This window comes from Delphinapterus leucas, chromosome 15 (assembly GCF_059928025.1).
Source record: "Delphinapterus leucas isolate spDelLeu-1000000601 "Yukka" chromosome 15, BTC_Dleu_Yukka2, whole genome shotgun sequence".
NCBI classification, from domain to species: Eukaryota; Metazoa; Chordata; class Mammalia; order Artiodactyla; family Monodontidae; genus Delphinapterus; species Delphinapterus leucas.
Genome location: NC_143143.1, coordinates 73,666,439 through 73,688,455, shown reverse-complemented (window position 1 = coordinate 73,688,455; position 22,017 = coordinate 73,666,439). Strand labels below are relative to the sequence as shown.

General features: G+C 47.7%; 1 protein-coding gene across 1 annotated transcript; it reads left to right on the top strand.

The window, feature by feature from the left end:
• Nucleotides 1-14,190: 14,190 nt before the first annotated feature.
• Nucleotides 14,191-19,551, top strand: LOC149747505 (serum basic protease inhibitor-like). Its single transcript, XM_089896984.1, has 3 exons — nt 14,191-15,046; nt 18,343-18,535; nt 18,998-19,551. The coding sequence occupies exons 1-3, from the start codon at nt 14,953-14,955 to the stop codon at nt 19,029-19,031; spliced, it is 321 nt and encodes a 106-aa protein (XP_089753110.1). The 5' UTR covers nt 14,191-14,952; the 3' UTR covers nt 19,032-19,551.
• Nucleotides 19,552-22,017: the final 2,466 nt, after the last annotated feature.

Here is a 22,017-nt window from a genome sequence, read left to right as displayed (position 1 = left end):
CGCTTCCTGACAGCATCCATCCAGAGCAGAGCCAGCTTCCTGAAACACCGCCCCCAAATCACCTAACACAAGCCCACCTCCTATAAATCCTTCCTAAAATCCTCTTAAGGAGAAGCCCTATAGTTCCCCAGGGTGTGTAATAAACACGATTCATTCAGCTAGGAACAGGAGTGTTTCAGGTGGTTTGTGGCTGGAGATATTGACAGGTATAAGCATTATCCTTCTTTATTATATAAGGAAAGTGAAACTCAGCGATGTTGAGAAATTTGCCCAAGACTTCAAAGTAGTGAGGACAGAGCAGCTCTGTTAGTGTTCTCTTATTTAATAAGCCCTCTATTTGAAGGCTCTAGGCCTCCATTATCTCACCTGTAGTGAGGTATTTAGGTTCTGCTCTACAAGGGTCCCTCCAGCTCACATCGTCCCAGAGGCAGTGGCATGAGAATACTGTCAAACTGGCTCCACTTGGGAGATCAGGGACCTCCCTTCAGTGGGGACCCACTGGAATCTGAACAAGTTATCCAATAATCCCTTGCACCTGAAAGGTCTTATAATAAACTAGAAGAGAGGTGCATCCTGGGAAATACCTCCCTGAGCCGTGGACCCCTGCCCACCATCTACTCCTACCCTCTCCTCTCAGTCATCTTCATTCACTAGTTCATATTCCCACAGTACCTGATTTCCTTGTTCTTGGCCCAAATTGGGGAAGCTAGCCGGAGGATGACTTGGGAGCTCTGACCTTACTGACCAGCCTCTTCTTCTTACACTAACCTCTCTCCTCCAACTCAGTGATGGGGCACCTCCTGAGGGTGGGTACCATCTTATCAACAACTGCATAAATTGTCGGAAGTGAAAAAGAGGGATTCCCCGAACTCTGAGGCCTAAGAATCTGAAGCTGATGGCGGGGACTCAGCATATACTACATAAAAATCTAAAAGACACTTTTTTTTTTTTTGCCGCACATATGGCATGTGGAATCTTAGTTCCCAAACCAAAGATTGAAACCGTGCCCCCTACAGTGGAAGCGTGGAGTCTTAACCACTGGATCCCTAAAAGACACTTTGTGGGAGACAGGGGAACCACCTTGATTGTCATGTCCACGTCTCTGTAGAACTGTCTTAGGACAAAAACCTAGAATGGGTCAATTGTGTTATTGACAGTAGAGTCAAGACCGAAGTGATAAAGTAGGTCAGGAGGAAGGGGGGGAGCTCTTATTGGTTCAACGGGACAAAGGGGTGTTTTAATGATGAATGCTGCCAGCTAGCACCTGCTGTCCAAGTGATAGTAGACTCCCCATTAGATGAGGTATCAAAACCGAGGCTGCCTGATAGGTACCTTCGGTGAAATTCTGGCTTTTAGTTATTCAGAAGGCTTCCCCAGTTCTTCTTCCGGCACCAAGTCCCTCCTTTATACAAACATCTACACACCTATGTCATTCAGCTCTGATGGGTCTGTTTCTTAGGATGGCAAAGGTGGCTGCCTCAGTCCCCTTAGGAGCTGGGACTAGCAGAAGGGAGCAGGAAACTCAAACTATTGGGCCAGCGCTCTTGTGTAAATGACGTGGTTCCCCCACACCCTGTGATGTTCCCGCCTTGTGATTTCTCTGAAGATGCCCGCCGGGGCCGGGAAGGTTTGTAATTAGAGGCCTCATCAGGGGCAGCTTCTGGGTAGGAGGCCTCTAACCTGGACCAGGTTAGAGAAAGCCAGAGGACACTGCGAGAGAAAGCCAGAGGCAGACGGACAAATGAGAGAGGAGGGGGTAGAAAAGAGGAGTCTTCGCTGTTAGGGGGAGTCTCTGCTGTTCCCTGGTCTCAGATGGACAGACTGAGGCAGGAAGAGGGGCAGGACCAGAGGGCCTCCTGAGCTAGAATCCTAGTTGTGCCATCAGCTGGCTGTGGGTCCTGAGCAAGTCGCTTCACCTCTCTGAGCCTCTGCTTTCTCGCTGGCAAAATGGGATGAGAATCCCAGATGTTGTAGGGTCGACATGAGGCTAAATGAAATCATACATGTGAAATGTCTCAGGAGAGAGTAGACCCTCCACACACAGTGGCTTGTTTTGTGGGTACCCCGCTCCTGAAGCCCTTCTGTCCGGGTGCAGCTCGGTATTGAGAGCTCCTGCCCTTCTCAAGGGAAAGGGTGACTTTGTGCGAGGAAGACAGCCCCTCCTGTCCTCTGCAGCTCATCACCCAGCTGTGTGCCCGTTTGACACTTGGCTGGGCTTGCTCCTGGGGCTTCTGGGCATTGAGCCAGCTCCCTTCTCCTTGACCCTGCAAGTGGGTCACAGGGTGTGTGTGTGTGTGTGTGTGTGTTAGTGGAAGAATGCATGTCTGTGTGTGGATGAGTGGGGGCGTTGGTGCTACATGGTGGTACCTGGGAGTGAATAGATGGGAGTGAAGAGATTGCGGGCGTGTAAGCCCTGACACGTGCACTGCACTTTACAGCTTACAAAGCAGCAGAGTGCATGGTGCACAGACACACTGAAGCCAGATTCCTGTGATCAGATCCTGTCTCTACCCTGTATGACCTTAGGCAAATTACTTAACTTCTTGTTACCTCAGTTTCCTCATCTGTAACGTGAGGAAATAGTAACAGTTCCTCGTCCCCTGTTTTAGGGTTATCGTGAGGATTAGATGAGTTAATATACGTCAAGAAGGAACTAACTGTTGTCATTACTTATTATCCTTATTACAAGCACTGACTTTGCAGGGGGAAGGAATATATGTCTGTTGCCTCCACTGCTTCCACAGCAACCCCATGACGTGGGCAGCAGGGATCTCATGTGGCACCTGAAGACACGGGGCTCTGTGAAATCTCTGTCCCCAGGTCACAAAGTTAGGAAAAGGCAGGGCTGGGATGCAAACTGAGTTCCTCTGAATCCAAAACCACTGGGGGAGGGCAGAAGGAGGGGGGATTGCAGGTGGTCTTCCTAGCTCCCCACAGATCCACTCCAGCCCCTGAGATCCACTCAGGCAGGCAGCTCACCTGTTGGTGAAGCCAGGTGAGGGGTGGTGAGTGGTCGTGCTGTAGAGACGTGTTCGCCTCCCTGCTTCCCCTCTACCCACGCCCCTTCTTCTTTTTTCTACCCAGAAAATCAGGGTTTGTGCCCTGGATGGAGATAGTCTTCCCCCAGCTCACCATCCTCTGGAGCAGTGCCAGGTAAAGAGCTTTTATCCATCCAGTTGAGATGCTGCCACCATGGTTGCAGGAAGCAGCCCTGTGTCACAGCTGTCTTCCGAGGTAGGTGGGGTTAAGGTGAGGGGTGAAGGGCATTTTTTTAAAAAATTATTTATTTATTTTTGGCTAAGTTGGGTCTTCGTTGCTGCATACAAGCTTTCCCTAGTTGTGGCGAGCGGGGGCTACTCTTCGTTGGGGTGCACGGGCTTCTCATTGCGGTGGCTTCTCCTGTTGTGGAACACGGGCTCTAGGTGCACGAGCTTCAGTAGTTGTGGCACGCAGGCTCAGTAGCTGTGGCGCAGGGGCTTAGTTTCTTCGCGGTCTCAGGAATCTTCCCGGACCAGGGATCGAAACTGTGTCCCCTGCATTGGCAGGCGGATTCCTAAACTTTGCACCATCAGGAAACTCCGGATGAAGGGCATGGTTGCCCAGATGTGATTGACAGCTGTAGGAGGCTGCAGAGGAGAACCTGAGCTAAAACACTGCTGTTCACTTATCTGTCCTTTGATTTGCTCTCATCCACCCACTGACCGGCCATCACGTGCCATGCACTGCTCTAGGTGCTGGGATGCTCTGTGAGGAACAAATCAGACAAATTCCACCTGTGGAATCACAGTCTGTGTTTTCACAAGACCCACAGGCAGAGTCAAGTTTGAGAATCGCTGTTACTGGGCATTTGGCCCCAGCAGGCAGAGGCAGGAAGCCTGGTTATATGGGGAGATGCGCATGAACAGCTCTGACCCCAGATCCTCCCCTTCTTCACTCCCCTCCTTATTCCCTGTTCCCACCCCTCAGCTGGGATATGAAAAGCTCTGTCAGCCCCCAGCTTTCCTCAGAAGCCCTCCTGCAAGGCCACGAACATGAGCCGGCTCTGCCTCTCCATCGCCCTTCTCGTCCTCCTGGGCACCCTGGTGGCTGGCACCCTGGAAGGTGAAACAAGCAACCAGGTCCAGGGTAAGTCCCGGCTCACCTCTCCTCTACAGGCTGGGGGGAGGGGGGAGGGAATGAGGCGAGTCCATGGGAGGGGCTGGGGAGCAGGGGCGGGGTGGGTGCTGACAGCCTCTCTGGATTTCTCCTGGAAAGTTGGGCAGTTGTAACTCCAGGGACATTTCATGACTCTCAAAAGGAATCATTATGTTTCAGCTTTTAGAAAAAGGAGCCCACCGAACCGTACCGGACCAGGGACCCCATCTTTGAGACTGTCTATTCCTGGTCACTGCCTGTCCCTGAACCTCACTTTAATGTAAAGAAAAGGTTCACATTTGATTCTTGTCCCAGTTCATGGCCCAGGCCTCCTGAAAGTCTTGGAATTTACTGTCTTCGTAGGTCATGAGATGAGTCAAAGATGGGACCCTAGATAGCTTCTGGATGGAACTGGACTCCGGAAGATCCCACCTGGTGATTAGAGGGTTAGAACCTTCAACCCGCAGCCCCTCTGGGGAGAGGAGAGTGTACTGAGGTAGAGTTCAGTCACCAATGGCCAATGATTCAATCAAATTGCTTACCTCAGGGCTTCCCTGGTGGTGCAGTGGTTGAGTCCCCCTGCCGATGCAGGGCACACGGGTTCGTGCTCCGGTCCGGGAAGATCCCACATGCCGTGGAGTGGCTGGGCCCGTGAGCCATGGCCGCTGAGCCTGCGCTCCGCAACGGGAGAGGCCACAACAGCGAGAGGCCCGCGTACCGCAAAAAAAAAAAAAAAAAAAAAAATTGCTTACCTCAAGCTCTCAATTAAAACCCATAAACACTGGGTTCAGGGGAGGTGAACACATCAAGGGATTGTGAGGAGGGGGTGTTCTGAGAGGGCATGGAGGCTCGGCACACCTCTACTCCCTGTTTGCCCTGCGCATCTCCTCCATAGGGCTGTCCCGGAGTTTTATAATAACTGGGGACAGTAAGTAAAGGGTTTTCCTGGGTTCTGTGAGTGGTACTAATGATTATTGAATATGGGAGGTGGGGTCATGGAACCCCTGAATTCATAATTTATAGCCAGTTGGCCGCATGTATGGGTGACCCCAGGACTTGTGATCGGCACTTGAAGTGGGGGCCGTCCTCAGGGACTGAGCCCTCAACCTTTGGGGTGTGGGCTCCCTCCGCAGATTTAGTGTCAGAAGTGAATTGACTTGTGGACCGCCCAGTGGGTATTGGTAGGGACACCACATATTTGCAGTCAGGGAAAAACCCCGGACACACTCTTCTCTCTAATGTGTGGCTGGGGTGAGGTCTGGGGACAGCGGACTATTGTATGTGGGACAGTGCGCTCAGAAGTCCTTACCAGTCATCTGCAGTTTCCTCACCTGAGCATGACCATGTTACATGGCTTCTTTGAAAGGATTACCTATCATGAGTATAAAGAATTTACCCATTTCATGGTCAGTGACGGCCATTTTCCACCAAAATTTCTTAGTCTGAAAGACTTGTCTACCTACGTTTCCTCACCAAGGCCCCCAAAAGAAATTTATGGGTCAAATAATGATCATTTCTCTATTACTAAATTAATCAGAAAGTTCAGTGACGGCTGAACTTCTTCCCTTCCTGAGGCAACTTCAGGGAGAGCAAGAAGTGCAGTACTTCCATGAGTTTGCTCGTGGGGAGAAGACTGTTTTCTCCGGGCTTGTACAGTATTAGTCAAAACTCTAGGCCCGGGCTTCCCTGGTGGCGCAGTGGTTGAGAGTCCGCCTGCCGATGCAGGGGACACAGGTTCATGCCCCGGTCCGGGAAGATCCCACATGCCGCGGAGCGGCTGGGCCCGTGAGCCATGGCCGGTGAGCCTGCGCGTCCGGAGCCTGTGCTCCGCAACGGGAGGGGCCACAACAGTGAGAGGCCCGTGTACCGCAAAAAAACCCCCCAAACTCTAGGCCCTTCCGCTTGCCCCCTGTCAGACTATTATTTTATTTTCCTATCAGGATATAGAATGTTAGAGGTAGACTCATAATTATATAGACATGCCCCATCATCCAATAGACTAACAGGAATTTTACTATATGCAGTCTCTTCAATGATGGTGCACTTGGCATGAGTATGAAATGGGAGATTCATTCCCTTGACAAATATTTATCAAATATTTATGCTTTTTGTCCCTAAAAAGTGTAGGTCATGTTGTAGGGAGGCAGCTGTAAATAAAATATAGTAAAATAATCTGCTTTCTAAGAGAGAGAGACAATAAAGAAAGGGGAAAATATTAGGGCAGGTCGTGCTAAGCGTTTTGAAGAAAGAGAGTGATGGGGATACGGGAGGCTGTGCTCTTTCTGTAGAGGGTCAGTGAAACCCTCTGTGATAAGGAGGCAGAGGCTGCAGAAAAACGTGCCTGGTATGTTTGAGCCACAATCAGGACCAGGGTGGCTGGAGCTGAGTGGGTGAAGGGGAGGGGAGTGGAAGGGGATGAGGCAGAGAAGCCATGGGGGCAGGTCCTGACCAACCTTGTAGGACTTTATAAGAATCAGAATTTGACTCTGAGAGAGATGGGGGCGTCACTGAGGGACTAGTTATGTGACCAATGGGATAGAACTCAAGTTATAACAGAATCCCTGTGGCTGCAGTGTGGGAGTGGCCTCAAGGGGTCAAGGGCAGAGACAGGCCATGGGCAGGCTGCTGCAGTGGTCCAGGTGAGCCATGTTGGAGTGTGTACCTATGTTTCCTGGGTTGATCCCAGTTCTCTTGAATAACATGTATGACTTGCTCTGTTGAGGTCTCTATGGAGGCTTCATCACAAATCATGAGTCATTAAATCTTTAGCCATTTGTGATTGATTCAACCTCGAACCCCTCTCCCCTCCCTGAGGTGTGGGGGCAGGGAAAGGGGGAAAGTGGGAATGAAAATTCCCACCCCCTAATGAGGCACTTGTTTCCCTGGCAACCAATCCCCATTCTTGGCTTAGGTTGGGGCTTTATAAAAGTCACCTCCCTCACATGATAAAAATGTCCTTTTTGCTCTCATCTCTTAGAAAATTCCAACAGTTTTAGGAGCTCTGTGCCAGAAATAGGATGAAGACGAAATTAATATTTTTATATAAGTCACAATATCAATATCAATATTCCATCAATCCAGTCCCCATGAGTTCATCAATGTAAACACACTGGTGTCTTTTCTTCCACGCCTTTCTCCATGACAGCATGATTCCTTCACATTTTCTTTTTTAATGGTGTAAACTTGCAACAACACCCCAAGTACCGAGAATAGTATTATAAAACCTATGGACCCATTGTGAAGGAATTATACAGGAGCAAAACTCGTCATGACTGCAGTGACTGTAGAGTCTGGGATTTGAAGCCAGGATTCTTGTCCTAATTTTCTTCCTCACTGCATCCTCACCTTCATTCTCCACCCCACCATCACTGCTCTCCTTGTGCTGGCAAATGTAGAATTTGTGGCATCCAGTTCTCAGCATCGGTGGTGGGAGTGGTCTTTTCACTAAAGAAGCCCCTTTCCCCACAGTGATGTTGAACGTCTGTGTCTTCAAACAGTCTGGCCTTATGTTTAAATCAATTCATATTATAATTAAACCAACTACAGTGGATTCTGTTATTTGCAACTAAAACCTTAACCAGTAGGTATCATGGAAATGGTGGTCCTTCTCACTCTTCTGCAGAGCAGCGGGCGCCTCCCCATTTCCTGCCCTCAGACTGGGCCCTACCAGGTATAGGAAGCCAACCCCTTATGGTGACATCTACCTCTTAATGGCTACCCCAGTATACACAAAAAACTGGGTGACAGACACCCCAACATGAACGCTTTTGTCCTTTACTTCTTGGGCCATGTCAAACTTTGGGGCAGGAATTTTTCCTGGATTCTCAGAAGGAGAAAGGAAGGAGCTTGGGGCTCAAGGAACCCCCTTCCCTGTCGTCATGTGCGGGGAGGGGCTTCCTACTCCAGCTCAAGAAGATCAAGCTCACGTTTAGTGGGCAATGGCCATTTGTCAGGCTCTGTGCTTGTCATATTCCCCAAATTATATTCTTCCCCCTCCTTTCCACTTTGGTAACCATAAGTTTGTTTTCTATGTTGGTGAGTCCATTTCTTTTTTTGTTTTTTGTTGGTTTGTTTTGTTTCTCTGTTTGGCCACACCATGCAGCATGTGGGATCTTAGTTCCCTGACCAGGGATCGAACACAAGTTCCCTGCCTTGGAAGTGCCGAGTCTTAAAAACTGGATGGTTAGGGAAATCCTGTGAATCCATTTCTATTTTCACACCACAATTCTTAAGCCAGTCCTCTGTTGATGGACACTTGCATTGTTTACATGTCTTGGCTATTGTAAACAGGGCTTCTATGAACATTGAGGTGCATGTATATTTTCAAATTAAAGTTTTCATTTTTCCAGATATATACGCAAGAGAGGAATTGCTGGATCATATAGAAGTTCTCCTTTTAGTTTTTTTTTCTAGCATTATTTCTTTTTAATTTATTTATTTTATTTATTCATTTTTGGCTGCGTTGGGTCTTCGTTGTTGTGCAAGGGCTTTCTCTAGTTGCGGTGAGCAGGGGTTACTCTTCGTTGCGGTGTGTGGGCTTCTCATGGCGGTGGCTTCTCTTGCTGTGGAGCACGGCTCTAGGCGCGTGGGCTTCAGTAGTTGTGGCATGTGGGCTCAATAGTTGTGACTCACGGACTCTAGAGCGCAGGCTCAGTAGTTGTGGCGCACGGGCTTAGTTGCTCTGCAGCATGTGGGATCTTCCCAGAACAGGGCTCGAACCCGTGTCCCCTGCATTGGCAGGCAGATTCCTAACCACTGCGCCACCAGGGAAGCCCTCTTTTTAGTTTTTTTAAGGAACCTCCATACTGTTTTCCATGGGGGCTGCACCAGTTTACATTCACACCAGAGTGTACGAAGCTTCTCTTTTTCCACACTCTCTCCTGCATTTATTATTTGTAGACTTCTCAATGATAGCCATTTTGACTGCTGTGATGTGATACGTCACTGTGGTTTTGATTTCCATTACTCCAATAATTAACGATGTTGACATCTTTTCATGTGCCTGAGGCCATCTGCACGTGTTCTTTGGAGAAATGTCTGTTTAGGTTTTCTGACCACTTTTTGATTGGATTTTTTGTTTTTTCAGTATTGAGTTGCATGAGTTGTTTGTATACTTTGGATATTAACCCCCTGTTGGTCTCATTTTTTGCAAATATTTTCTCTCATTCGGTAGGTTGCATTTTTATTCTGTCAATGGTTTCCTTTGCTGTGCAAGAGCTTTTAAGTTTGATGAGGTTCCATTTATTTATTTTTGCTTTTATTTCTTTTGGCATGGGAGACTGATCCATAAAAATATTGCTACGATTTATGTCCAAGAATGTTTTGCCTATGTTCTCTTCTAGTTTTATGGTGCATGTCTTATATTAGGTCTTTAATCCATTTTGAGTTTATTTTTGTATACAGTGTGAGGGTGTATTCTGATTTAATCGATTTACATGTAGCTGTTCAGCTTTCCCAACATCATTTGCTTAAGAGACTGTCTTTTCTCCATTGTGTATTCTTGGACTGAACGAGTTGGGTTTATTACTCACTGCAGCAATGGACAATGAATGATATGGCATCTCATTAAGAGGATGTTGAAGGACTTACAGGATGTGGGTTTCCATGAGGTTATTTGCAGGAGAGTTTCAGGAAGCTGGCTTTGCTCAGGATGGATGCTGTCAGGAAGTGGGGCAGTTCTATGATCAGGTGTCTTCATCTTATTCTGAAGTGAACTTTCAGCTGAGAACTGAGGAGGTACAACCAACAGACTTTGCTATGAGATTGCTCACGGGGGTTGAGAAAAAGGTAGAATGAAGGACAATACTCAGCCTTCTGGGGGAAGGTAGGGGAAGGAAGTCTTTAGAAGGAAAGACAATAAATTCACTTTGGTCAATGTTGAGTCCATGGTGCTTGGAGAGCACATAGGCAAAGAAGTTGAGTAGATGTTGATTCATTCATTCACTTGTTCATGAAATGTTTATTAGGGATAAAATATGTGATGACTGAAACCTTTGATCAGAGTCCATGGCTTCAAACTCTGGCTCTGCCAATTTACTAGGTGTGTGGCCTAATCAATTTGCTAGTGCTTTACATCTGTGAGTGCAGATAAATTTTGAATGGTATCCACAGAGATGGAGTCATCCTTCCATTTATATAGGAGGAACCTGAGGTTCAGAGAAGGTGGGGATTGCTGGTACCTCAGAGGGTGAAAGTAGCAACGTGAATTCCCTGTCCTGATGTGCTGGTAAAAGTCACTGAGTCAATGAGAATGTCTAAGTAACTGAGAGAGGTAAATTAATAATGTAAAACACCCATCACCACTATTGACAACCTACTATGTACCAAGCCCTGTGCATACATCTTCATCTATAAACATCAAAACAATCTTAATACTTTTTTTTTCCATTTTAAAGACATTCAAGCTGAAGCTCAGAGGTTTCATCCCTTCTCCAAGGTCACATAACCAATACTGGCAGGTGCTGGGATTCAAGCTTATCACTCTCTGTCTCCCATGATTTTCCTTGAAAGACGTTAGATCTGTGCGTTCAAAAGCCCTGGAGGTTCACCAGAGGAGACTCAAAGTTCTTCAAATAGGAAGCTCTGCTTTTCATCATTATTTTATGCTGCGACCAAGTGGAAACCAATTTTGGTAAAGAATTTTGTTCGCATTTATGCCATGAGGGCCTGACCTGTGAGTTAGAGGAGGAGGATGGCTGAGGAAAGGCCGCTGGATAGAAAAATGCGGAACTTGGTGGTGACCCTGGTAAAGGCAGCAGATCTCGCTGGTTATGAGCAACAGAAACTGACTCTGGCTATTGGAAGCAGAGAAGGAATTTGTGACAACGGTGTGGGGATGTAGTGGGCATCCATTCTCCCTTCCTGATTGTACCCTTAAGTGAGATCCTTTTGCACTCTACTATTGGCACCCATAGCACTAATTGATTTAGTTCAGCTCACGGACCGAGGGGAGTGCTAAAAGATCTCAGCTTGGAAAGGATGGTAAGCAAGGAAGAACTAAGGTCTTCCCAGGCCACCTCTGAATGACCTCCATTTTTAGGTCTTTTGGGATTCATTGATCAAGGTTAAATTCCAGGGAGAGCATCTGATTGGCCACTCTTGGTCTGGGGGTAGGGCAGGCACTTTGATTGACAGGCGGCCCAATCCCACCAGTCCTGGGTGGAGGAAGAGTCATTCCTCAAGCAAAATCAGGCTAGTGTATCAGGAAAAGGACAAAGAGACGCTAGGTGACAAAGCCACAAAAGAGCCCATATACTCAGAGAGAGAAGTTTCCATGGAGAGAAGGGAGTTTGAATGGGTTCAACAGTCCAAGCAGAGAAAGCTCCATTGTATGGTGAAAGGCATCCTGTTTGCTCCTGGGAATTTCTCAGGTCTTCAATGTCACTTGTTTACAGTTACCTTAGAGTAAGCATGTTTGCAGCTGACTCATGTAACCTTCCATTTTAACTTTTTCTTCTTCCCTTTCTTGATAAATATGATTTTACACTCATGAAGTCGTGTCCACAATATTTGATGCATCATCTATGTTAATATCAGATAGATTTGCCTGTGTGTTGTTTATGTGTTTGTGTATTTATACCATTGAAATTAGCGGGACCACATGACATTTTTTGCAAGTTCTTCCTTGTGATTTTCAGCTGTTTTTCGTCCAGCAAGTCACTTTCCCTTAGATGAACTTCGGTTTCTTCATCTGTAAAATAAGAATAATAATACTTACTTCATAAGAGTGTTGAACAAGAACAAGCTACCTTTTACTGAACACTTACTGTGAGCCCACCCCACAGGTCACAATTTTAAATTCATTCCAGATCAGTTGAGTGTTGAGGATGGAGGTATTTGGAGTGGGGCTGGGGCGACATTAAGTAATGGTGGGGATTATGGAAACTGGAGAGAACGCTCCCCTCGTGAGAAGAGAGCAGCTCTACTTAGCTTAGCTCATGGTTTTCAAACTGTGATCCCTTGAGCAGTACTGTCAGCAGCTCTGGAAACCTGTTAGATGCAGATCTTAGGTCCCACCCCTGTCCTACTGATCAAAACTCTGGGGGTGGATCTCAAACGTGTGTTTGAACAACTGGCTAAGTGATCCTGACGCTCACTCAATTTTGAGACTCACTGCTCTTGTTAAATTGCAGGACTGTGTAGCCAGATTGTTTACTTTTCCCAACAATACTAGAAATTTACTTTTTTAAGAAATCCCCCACTGTTCAATCTTGGCAAATGTTTCAAATTGTAAATTGCGCTGTATGGGCTAACAATACTTATATTCTAGCCAGATTTGAACCTCTGGTTTATGCTTTTCCTTTTAATCCTTAAAATAATCCTTAAAAGAAACAGTATTCATGACAGCACTTTTAAGGAGGAAGACTATGTGGTTCCAAAGAGTGAGGTGCTGTTATATCACGTAGCCAGAAAGTGGCCACTCGTGTCTTGGATATGAATGTACCTCTCACAGGGCACAGCATCACAAACAGATAAATATCTTTTGCCTGCCCCGGGTGCATTCCATCCATTTCACAAAGGGGCCCTAGATAGCATGGAGTCCAAGATTCTCATTTTTCAGAGGGAAAAACTGAGGATTAGAAGCAGAGATATGACCTGGCGCCCCACAGTGTTGGAATCACTGGTCTTTATCCAGAATACAACCCCTGTGATGTTCCCGCCTTGTTATTTCTCTGAAGGTGCCCCCAGGGGCCGGGAAGGTTTGAAACTAGAGACTCAGTCACTCATGAGCAGGGAAGTGGGAGGTGGAGGGAAGACAGGCCCATCAGGGGTCCCTGGGTCTGGGGGCCTCTAACCTGGACCAGAGGGAGGAGGACCGGAGGAGAGGGGACACTGGGAGAGAAAGACAGACACATGAGAGAGGAGGATGGAAAAAAGTGGAATCTCTGCTGTTAGGCGGGGTCTCTGCTGTTCCCTGGTCTCAGATGGACAGACTGAGGCAGGAAGAGGGGCAGGACCAGAGGGCTTCCTGAGCTAGAATCCTAGTTGTGCCATCTGCTGGTTGTGGGTCCTGAGCAAGTCGCTTCACCTCTCTGAGCCTCTGCTTTCTCGCTGGCAAAATGGGATGAGAATCCCAGATGTTGTAGGGTCGACATGAGGCTAAATGAAATCATACATGTGAAATGTCTCAGGAGAGAGTAGACCCTCCACACACAGTGGCTTGTTTTGTGAGTACCCCGCTCCTGAAGCCCTTCTGTCCGGGGGCAGCTCGGTATTGAGAGCTCCTGCCCTTCTCAAGGGAAAGGGTGACTTTGTGCGAGGAAGACAGCCCCTCCTGTCCTCTGCAGCTCATCACCCAGCTGTGTGCCCGTTTGACACTTGGCTGGGCTTGCTTCTGGGGCTTCTGGGCATTGAGCCAGCTCCCTTCTCCTTGACCCTGGAAGTGGAGCACAGGGTGTGTGTGTGTGTGTGTGTGTGTGTGTGTGTGTGTGTGTGTGTGTTAGTGGCAGATTGCTTGAGTATGTGTGGATGAGTGAGTTGAGGGGGCATTGGTGCTACATGGTTGTAACTGGGAGTGAATATATGGGAGTGAGTGAAGAGATTGTGGGTGTGTAATCCCTCACACGTGCACTATAGTTTCAGCTTACAAAGCAGTAGAGTGCATGGTGCACAGACTCTGAAGCCGGATCCCTGGGTTCAGATACTCTCTCTACACTGTATATCTTTAGGCAAATTCTTTCTTTTTACCTCAGGTTCCTCCTCTGTAACATGAGGAAATATCAAAAATTCCTCACCACCTCTTTTAAGATTTTTGTGGATTAGATGAGTTAATATATGTCAAGTAGTTAGGGTAATGTCTGACACATAGAAGAAGCTAAGTTTTATCTGCTGTAATGACATTATTATTATTATTACAAGGACTTTGACTTCTCAGGGAGAAGAATATATGTCTATTGCCTCCACTTCTTCCACAGCAACGCGTGATGCTGACAGCATTGACCTCATGTGACACTTGAAAACACAGGGCTCTGGGAGATTTAAGTCTTCAGGGCACAAAGTTAGGAAAAGACAGAGCTGGTACCCAAACTGAGGTCCTATGGTTCCAAAACCACTGGGGGAGAGACAGGAGGATGGAGGCTATTGTGGGCGATCTTCCAAGCTCCCCTGAGGTCCACTCAGGCAGGCAGCTCTCCTGTTTCTGAAACCTGGTGAGGGGAAATGGGAGGTCATGCTGTGGAGACGTGTTCAGCTCCCTGCTTCCCCTCTGCCCACACCCCTTACTCCTTTTTCTACTGAGAAAACAGGGCTGCTGCCTCAGGAGGGCTTCTGCCTGGGCCAGTGCCAGGTAAACAGCAAGTGTCCATCCAGCTGAGAAGTTGTGGCAATGGTTGCAGGAAGGTGTCCTGTGTCACACCTGTCTTCTGAGTTAGGCAGTGGTAAGGGTGAGGGTGAAGCACATAATTCCCAGCTGTAATGAAACCTGCAGGAGTTGAAAAGGAGGACCTGAGCTAACACACTGTTGTTCACTTATCCATCCTTTGATTTGCTCTCATTCACTCATCACCTGCCATGCACTGCTCTAGGTGCTGGGATGCTCCCTGAGTCAACATATTGGACAAAATTCCACCTGTGGAATCACAATCTGTGTTTCCACGAGACCCACAGGGAGAGTCAAGTCTGAGAAGCGCTGTTACTGGGCATTTGGCCCCAGCAGGCAGAAGCAGGTTAGGTGGGGAGATTACGCAATAAACAGGACCCAGCCCAGCTCCACCCCTTCCTCACTCCCCTCCTCATTGCCTGTCCCACCCCTCAGCTGGGATATGAAAAGCTCTGTCAGCCCCCAGCTTTCCTCAGAAGCCCTCCTGCAAGGCCACAAGCATGAGCCGGCTCTGCCTCTCCATCGCCCTTCTCGTCCTCCTGGGCACCATGGTGGCCGGCATCCCGGGGGGTGAAACCAGCAACCAGGCCCAAGGTAAGTCCTGACCCACCTCTCCTCTACAGGCTGGGGGGAGGGGGGAGTGAGGGGAGTCCGTGGAAGGGGTTGGGGAGCAGGGGTGGGGTGGATGCTGACAGCCTCTCTGGATTTCTCCTGGGAAGTTGGGCAGTTTTAACTCCAGGGACATTTCCTGACTCTCAATAGGAAAAAAATTAAAATTAAAATTAAAAAAAATATATGCCGCCTTCCTCTACCAGATCAGGAATCCCATCTCTGAGACTCTATTCCTGGTCATTGCCATGTCCCTGAACTTCACTGTAGTGTAATAAAAAGATCAAATATTTGATCCTTGCCCTGATCCTGGAACAGACCTCCAGAAACTCCTGGAATTTACTGGGGTTTTTTTTGGTAATGAGGTGAGAAAAGGAAGGCCACGGAGAGACCTGTAGGATGGGGCTGGTCTCCAAAAAAACCCAGTCATGTGTTTAGAGGTTACAACTTTCAACAGCCCGCATCCCAGCATCTCTGGGGAGACGGGAGGGTATTGAGTTGGAGATCAATCAACAATGGCCAATGATTCAATCAATATGTCTATTATTGACACCTCAATAAAAATCCATAAATATTGGGGTTCAGAGAGCTTTCGGGGTGGTGAGCACATGGAGGTGCTGTGGGGGGTGCGCTCTACTAGGGCACGGGGCCTCCGCACACCTCTGCTCCCCCTTTGCCCTGCGCATCTCCTCCATTTCGCCGTCCCTGCGCTTTACCCTTTATGATAACCTGGGAACGGTAAGTAAAGGGTTTTCCTGAGTTCTGTCTGCACTTCTATTGGTTAGTGAACATGGAGGTGGGGTCATGGAACCTCCGAGTTTTAGCCAGCCGGTCACAAGCATGAGTGACTCCGGACCACATGGCTCGCATTTGATGTGAGGACAGTCTTGAGCTCTCAACCTGCGGGATCTGCACTAACTCCATGGATTTAGTATCAGAAGTGAATTGCCTTCTGGGATGCCCAGTGGGTGTTTAGGGAATTGTTTGGTGTTGGCAGAGATGCCACCTATCTGGTGTCAGGGAAAAACCAGACTTAGTCTTCCCTGTGATTTGGGGGCTCCAGTGAGGCTTGGGACAGGGGAATAATGAAAGCTGGACACTGCAGCCAGAAACTCTTACCAGTTACCTGTATTTTCAGAATTCCTGGCAGAATCAGGTAGTTTATCTAATGGGTTGTGACATGACAGTATCTTGTCCTGACCCTACGACCCACATGCCGTGTGTCCTGGGGCGAGTCTTCTGCAGTTTCCTCACTTGAAAACGGGAACCACGTTACATGGGTTGTTTGAACAGCTTACCAGTCATGCATTTAAAGAGTTTAAACACATTTCATGGCCAATTTTGTCCATTTTCCACCAAGATGTGTTAAATTGAAAAAATTTCTCTACATACCTCCTTCGGGAAAGAAAAAATATTTAGGTGTCAAATAATGATTATTCCTCTAGGATTAAAGTTAATCAGAAAGACGTGGGACCACTGAGCAGAGCAACTGCAGGGAAAGCAAGAAACACAACGCTTCTGTGAGTTGCTCCTGGGACCACGGCTGATACAGTCTTAGTAAAGGCTCAAGGCCCTTTCCCTTGTGCCTTTTTGACTATCATTTTATTACCCTCTCAGGATATAGAATGAGAGGTAGATTGATAATCACGTAGACCTGCCCCATCATCAAGGAGACTTTGCACTAACAGGAATTCCATTATCTCCATTCTATTCAATGACTATGCGCTTGGCATGAGCATGAAATGGAAGATTCGTTCCCTGGCCATATATTTATTAAGTCCCTACAGGCTTGGCTTTCGGTGTGGGGAAAGAGCTGTAGACAGAATATGGAAAAATACCTTGCCTTCTCAGAGTGAGACCCACAAGAGCAAAAGGGGAAATGCTCTGCTAGGTTATGAGGTTTTGAAGGTAGAGAGTGATGGGGATAAAAGAGGCTGTGCTCTTTCCGTAGACTGATCAGCGAAACCCTCTGTGATAAGGGGGCGTTGGAGCAGAGGCTGCAGAAAGAACGTGCCTGCTGTGAACCAGCGGCAGCAATCACCAGGGTGGCTGGAGCTGAGTGGGTGGGAGGGGAGGAGGGCGGAAGGGATGAGACCAAAGAGGCCATGGGGACAGGTCCTGACCAGCCTGGTTGGATGAGAATTGGAATTTGACTGTGAGAGAGATGGGGAGTCACTGAGGGACTGGTCATGGGAGCAATGGGATAGGATCCCTGTGGCTGCAGTACGGAGCGTGGCCTCTAGGGGACCAAGGGCAGAGACAGAGGCCCAGGGAGCAGGCTGTTGCAGGGGTCCAGGTGAGCAATGATGGAACGAGTACCTATGTTGTTCCCTGGGTCGATGCCAGTCCTTTTGAACAACAGGAATCTCTTCCTCTGTTGAGGTTTCTATGGAGGCTTCATTATTTAGTCATGATGCATTAAATCATTAGTCATTGGTGACTGTTCAACCTCCAGCTCCTCTCGGATCCCTGAGGTTGGGTGGCGGGCTGAACTGTGGATGGGAGGCCACGAGGGAGAGGGTAGGAATGAAAGTTGCAACCCTCCTGTCAGGCAGTGGTTTCCCCTGGCAACCAGAACCCATTCTGGGGTTACTAGGGTCTTCCCAAAAGTCACCTAGTTCACATAACAAAAGACACTTTCATTGCTTTCAGCACTTAGGAAATAGCAAGGTTTGTAAGAACTGTGTGCCAGGATATTACAAAGAACAAATATATATATATATATATTGCTTATTATAAGTCACAGTATCAATATAGCGTCAATATTCAATTTAGAGAGTCCCTGTGCCGTAACAAAAGAGAACACACTGGTATGTTTTCTTCATGCCTTTCTCCATTACAGCCTGATTCCTTCACACTTTTTTATTAATGGTGGAAACTCTTTACCATACAAGTAATGTAGAGAATAGTATTATAAAACCCAGGTACCAGCTCCAATAATTACTGACATATGACGAATATTTTTTACCTTGTCTGCTGTTTTTTATTCTTTCTTGGTAGAGTTTTTGGAACCTAATCAAAAGCATGATACCAATTAATCTTAAAATACTTCATGATGGAGATATCAATTTGTGCATGTTTACCATATCATGTCACACCTAGGAACATTAATAATAATATCCCAGAAAGCAAGTTGGCAAATGGCCTTTTCAATTTGACCCGTCCCCATAACCCTAACATTCTCTATTGCAGACACACGGGTGGTTTCAGTTGTTGACATTGTAGACCAAACTGCGATGACAGCCCTCATAACTGACCCATAGCCCCTCCCATCCCATAAGGTTCTCAGCCTGCCTTCTGCCTGGAGCCTCAGTACGTGGGTCTCTGCAGGGCCTGGAAGATCAGGTACTTCTACAACGCCAAGTCCGGGCACTGCGACATCTTTATATATGGCGGCTGCCGTGGGAAGAAGAACAACTTCCTGACGGCAGAGGACTGCATGAAGACCTGCGGTGGTCATGTGGGGACCCACGGGTAAGGAAGGGGGCAGGACAGGGTGGGAGGGGAAGGGCTGAGAAAAAGAGGTGGAGCTCAGGGGGCCACCCACCATTCACACCTGCACAGTGTCTTTCCTCCTTGCTGCCTCCCAGGACAAGTGGCTGCAGTGTCCTGTGAAACCACACACTGAGCACATCCTCCACGGGCCAGCTTGGCAGAAGGTCACCCTAGAAGCCCCGTCATGAGAATCTGAGCTTCCTCACATGCTCCCCTTTTCTCAGATAGGAACACTGAGTCAGCCACCCTACAGAGCATGTCCGAAGTTCTCCTGAGCACCCCACCTAGGCTTGAAAAACTCACTTCCTTCTTCTTGGTCATTCTGGTCCTGGGTGGACTGTGGTTGCATATTTCTGGGAAAGTCTAGGATCTGTCAAGGTCAGCGGTGTCCAGGTCTGGGGCTTCAGAGATGTCAATCAGCAAGTTCCTTTCTTTTTGCAGAGGACCTTCGAACTGTACCACCCCGAAACTCTGAAGTCCAAGGAGGAGCCACGCGGGGCTGGGCTGTGGCTGCTTCTGAAACAGTGTGGTCTCTTCTGAGTCTGTCTCAACCCCACCCTCCTCAGCAGAACCCTGCCTCTCTCCTTCCCAACATGGGTCTACTTGCCTTAGTTCTATCTCATCCAGTGGATTCTAAGCACCATGAGAGCAAGTCTTCCCTTTATCCCTAGCACTTAGCACAGGTCCTGGCATAAAGGAGACGGTCCATAATTATTTAAGGAAGGAAGGAGTGAATGCAAGAGCACATTCCTCATGTCAGGATTCTTGCCTCAAGCCACATCCTCACTGCGTCCTCACCTTCATCCCGCACCCCACCATCACTGCTCTCCTTGTGGGTGGCCAAGGTGGAAATTCTGGAATCCAGTTCTCAGCATCAGTGGTGGCAGAGGTCTTTTCAATAAAGAAGCCCCTTTCCCTCACAGTAATGTTGTACATTTTCCTTCTGTGGCTTCAAACAGTCTGGCTTATATTCCAATAAATTCAAATTAAACTAACTGGAGTGGATTCTGTGGTTTGCCCCTAAGAACCTTCATCACTAGGGTCCACGGAGATGCTGGTCCTTCGCAGTCTTCTGCAGAGCAGCCGGCACCTCCCCTTTTCCTGTCCTCACACTGGGCCCTGCCAGGTATAGGAAGCACACCCATTACAGCACCATCTACCTCTTAATGGCCACCCCAAGCTACACAAAAACCCGGGTGAGAGACACCTCAACATGAAAGCCTTCTTTCTTTACTTCTTGGGCCAGGTCAAATTTGGGTGTAGAAGTTGTTCTCCTGGACTCTCAGAAGAACAAAGAAAGGAGCATGAGACTCAGTTGTCCATTTGCAGTAGGAATCCCCTTGACTGAGGTCACGTGTGGGGAGGGGGCTTCTTACTTCAGTTAAGGAAGGGCAACTACCCTTTCAGTGTGCCTGGCTCTGTGTTAACATTTTGCCTGCATTCTTCGCTTAATCATCCTAAGAATCCTTCAAGGGAGGAAGCGGTGACACGGAGGTGTCACTTAGCTGCCGTATGAGTTTTGTAACACAGCAGGTCCCAGCTCCAAGTAGAGCGACTTTGACAATGTTTTCACGCTCCTGCCTCCGGGAAGATGCGGGCTGGAGGCACCTTTGGAGAACCGAGAGTATCTGCTTCACTGCAGACGAGGACAGTGAGGCACGGGGACCACAGCAAGCGTAGTATTCAAATAAACAAGGACGCAGATGGCGCCGATTCTGTTACTCACTTCCTTATAGTCTTGGGCAAATTTCCCAACATCTCTCCGCTTTACTTTCTTTAATTATAAAATAAGGATAATGCTTGTACTTTTTAACTAGCCAGAGACGTCTCTAGCTTGTACTTTTTTTTTTTTTCCGGTACGTGGGCCTCTCACTGTCGCGGCCTCTCCCGCTGCGGAGCACAGGCTCCAGACGCGCAGGCTCAGCGGCCATGGCTCACGGGCCCAGCCGCTCCGCGGCATGTGGGATCTTCCCGGACCGGGGCACGTACCCGCGTCCCCTGCATCGGCAGGCGGACTCTCAACCACTGCGCCACCAAGGAAGCCCTAGCTTGTACTTTTTAACTAGCCAGAGACACCTAGAAACACTCCCTTTCCTAGTTGAACTAGTTGGGTTTATTGCTGCAGCAAGGAATAAGAATCACCTTGGAAGACAATATGACGTCTCATTAAGAGAATGTTAGATAGAACTTATAGGATGAGGGCTTGTGTTAGGTGATTTGGTTGGCGGGGGGGTGTGTTTCAGGAAGCTGGCTCTGCTCTGTGTGGATGCTCTCAGGACGTGGGGCACATCTCTGAATGGGTATCTTAACTCTGAGAAGGGAAGACTAGCTAGAGGTTACAGCTGTACTTGGTAAAGACGCAGCAGTCACTCAATACAGGGGGATGCTTGGATATTTTGGTGGTTTGTATAATTTACCTCTTTTTGTCAGTGTTCAAACATCATTACCGAATGTCCTATTTTTGTCTTGATCCATCATGCACACAGAATGGCCTTGTCTGATGTTGAAGGTTTCTGAAATGTTTCTGTCGAGGAGGAGAACATAAGGCGCGCTGTGATGTCAGGTCAGGTCCTGGAACTCAGAGGCTGCATTTCTCTTTCTCTATCAATCTCATAAAGTTGTGATGACAGTTAAAAAGATATGATATTTGTTAAATGCTTTGTACAAGTATTGGCAGAGTAAACTTTTAGTGAATGTGTGATCAGATAACGGTAAGAGTACTACTATAAATATATGTTATTTAATAATTATTAATTTATAACAGTGAATGGGAAAATGACTTGGTATTCATGAAAAGAGATTGGCTTCAGTAACTCACTATGTTGCTGTGTGATCTTGGGCAAGTCACTTCACCTCTCTGAGCCACAGATTCTTTCTTTGTAAAAGAGGATGATGGTATCTGCCTTAAGAAATCCCCAGGTATGGACCCTTTTGAGGACCATGTTGATTAGGCTGCTAAAGTTCTCTGCACACCACTTACAAAAGCAAATTATCTAGAAGCACATAGAGGTTTAGTTTCCTTGGTTCCTGACTGCTTTTTAAATGTGCTGTCGACTGTAGTAAAGGAACAAATAGCATTGATTGCTGAAGTGTCCCCTTTTAGAAGTCCACCCTCATGAAGTTCTCCCAGTGCCAGAGGAGAGCCACAGTCTCTCTTCCAAATAGGTCTCCTTCTTCGTCAGAGGTAACCAAAAACCCTCTTGCTTCAGTGACTGACCTTACCCCTATCCTGCCCTTTTCCCACCCCACCTTGCCTTTATTTTACCCCCTGATCAAAGGGGCTAAGTGTTAACTGTCATATAGCTCACTATTGTTCTTATTACAAGGACTTTGACGTTGCAGGGAGACAGAATATATGTCTGTTGCCTCCACTGCTTCCTCAGCAACCTCACGACGTGGGCAGCACGGGTCTCACACGGTACCTGATGACACGGGGCTCTGGGAGATTTCTGGCCCCAGGT

Coding starts and splice junctions, on each gene's coding strand:
- LOC149747505 (XM_089896984.1), top strand. CDS start 14,953: ATGAGCCGGCTCTGCCTCTCCATCGCCCTTCTCGTCCTCCTGGGCACC. Junction 15,047..18,342: donor AACCAGCAACCAGGCCCAAG/GTAAGTCCTGAC, acceptor CCATCCCATAAG/GTTCTCAGCCTGCCTTCTGC. Junction 18,536..18,997: donor GGTCATGTGGGGACCCACGG/GTAAGGAAGGGG, acceptor TTCTTTTTGCAG/AGGACCTTCGAACTGTACCA.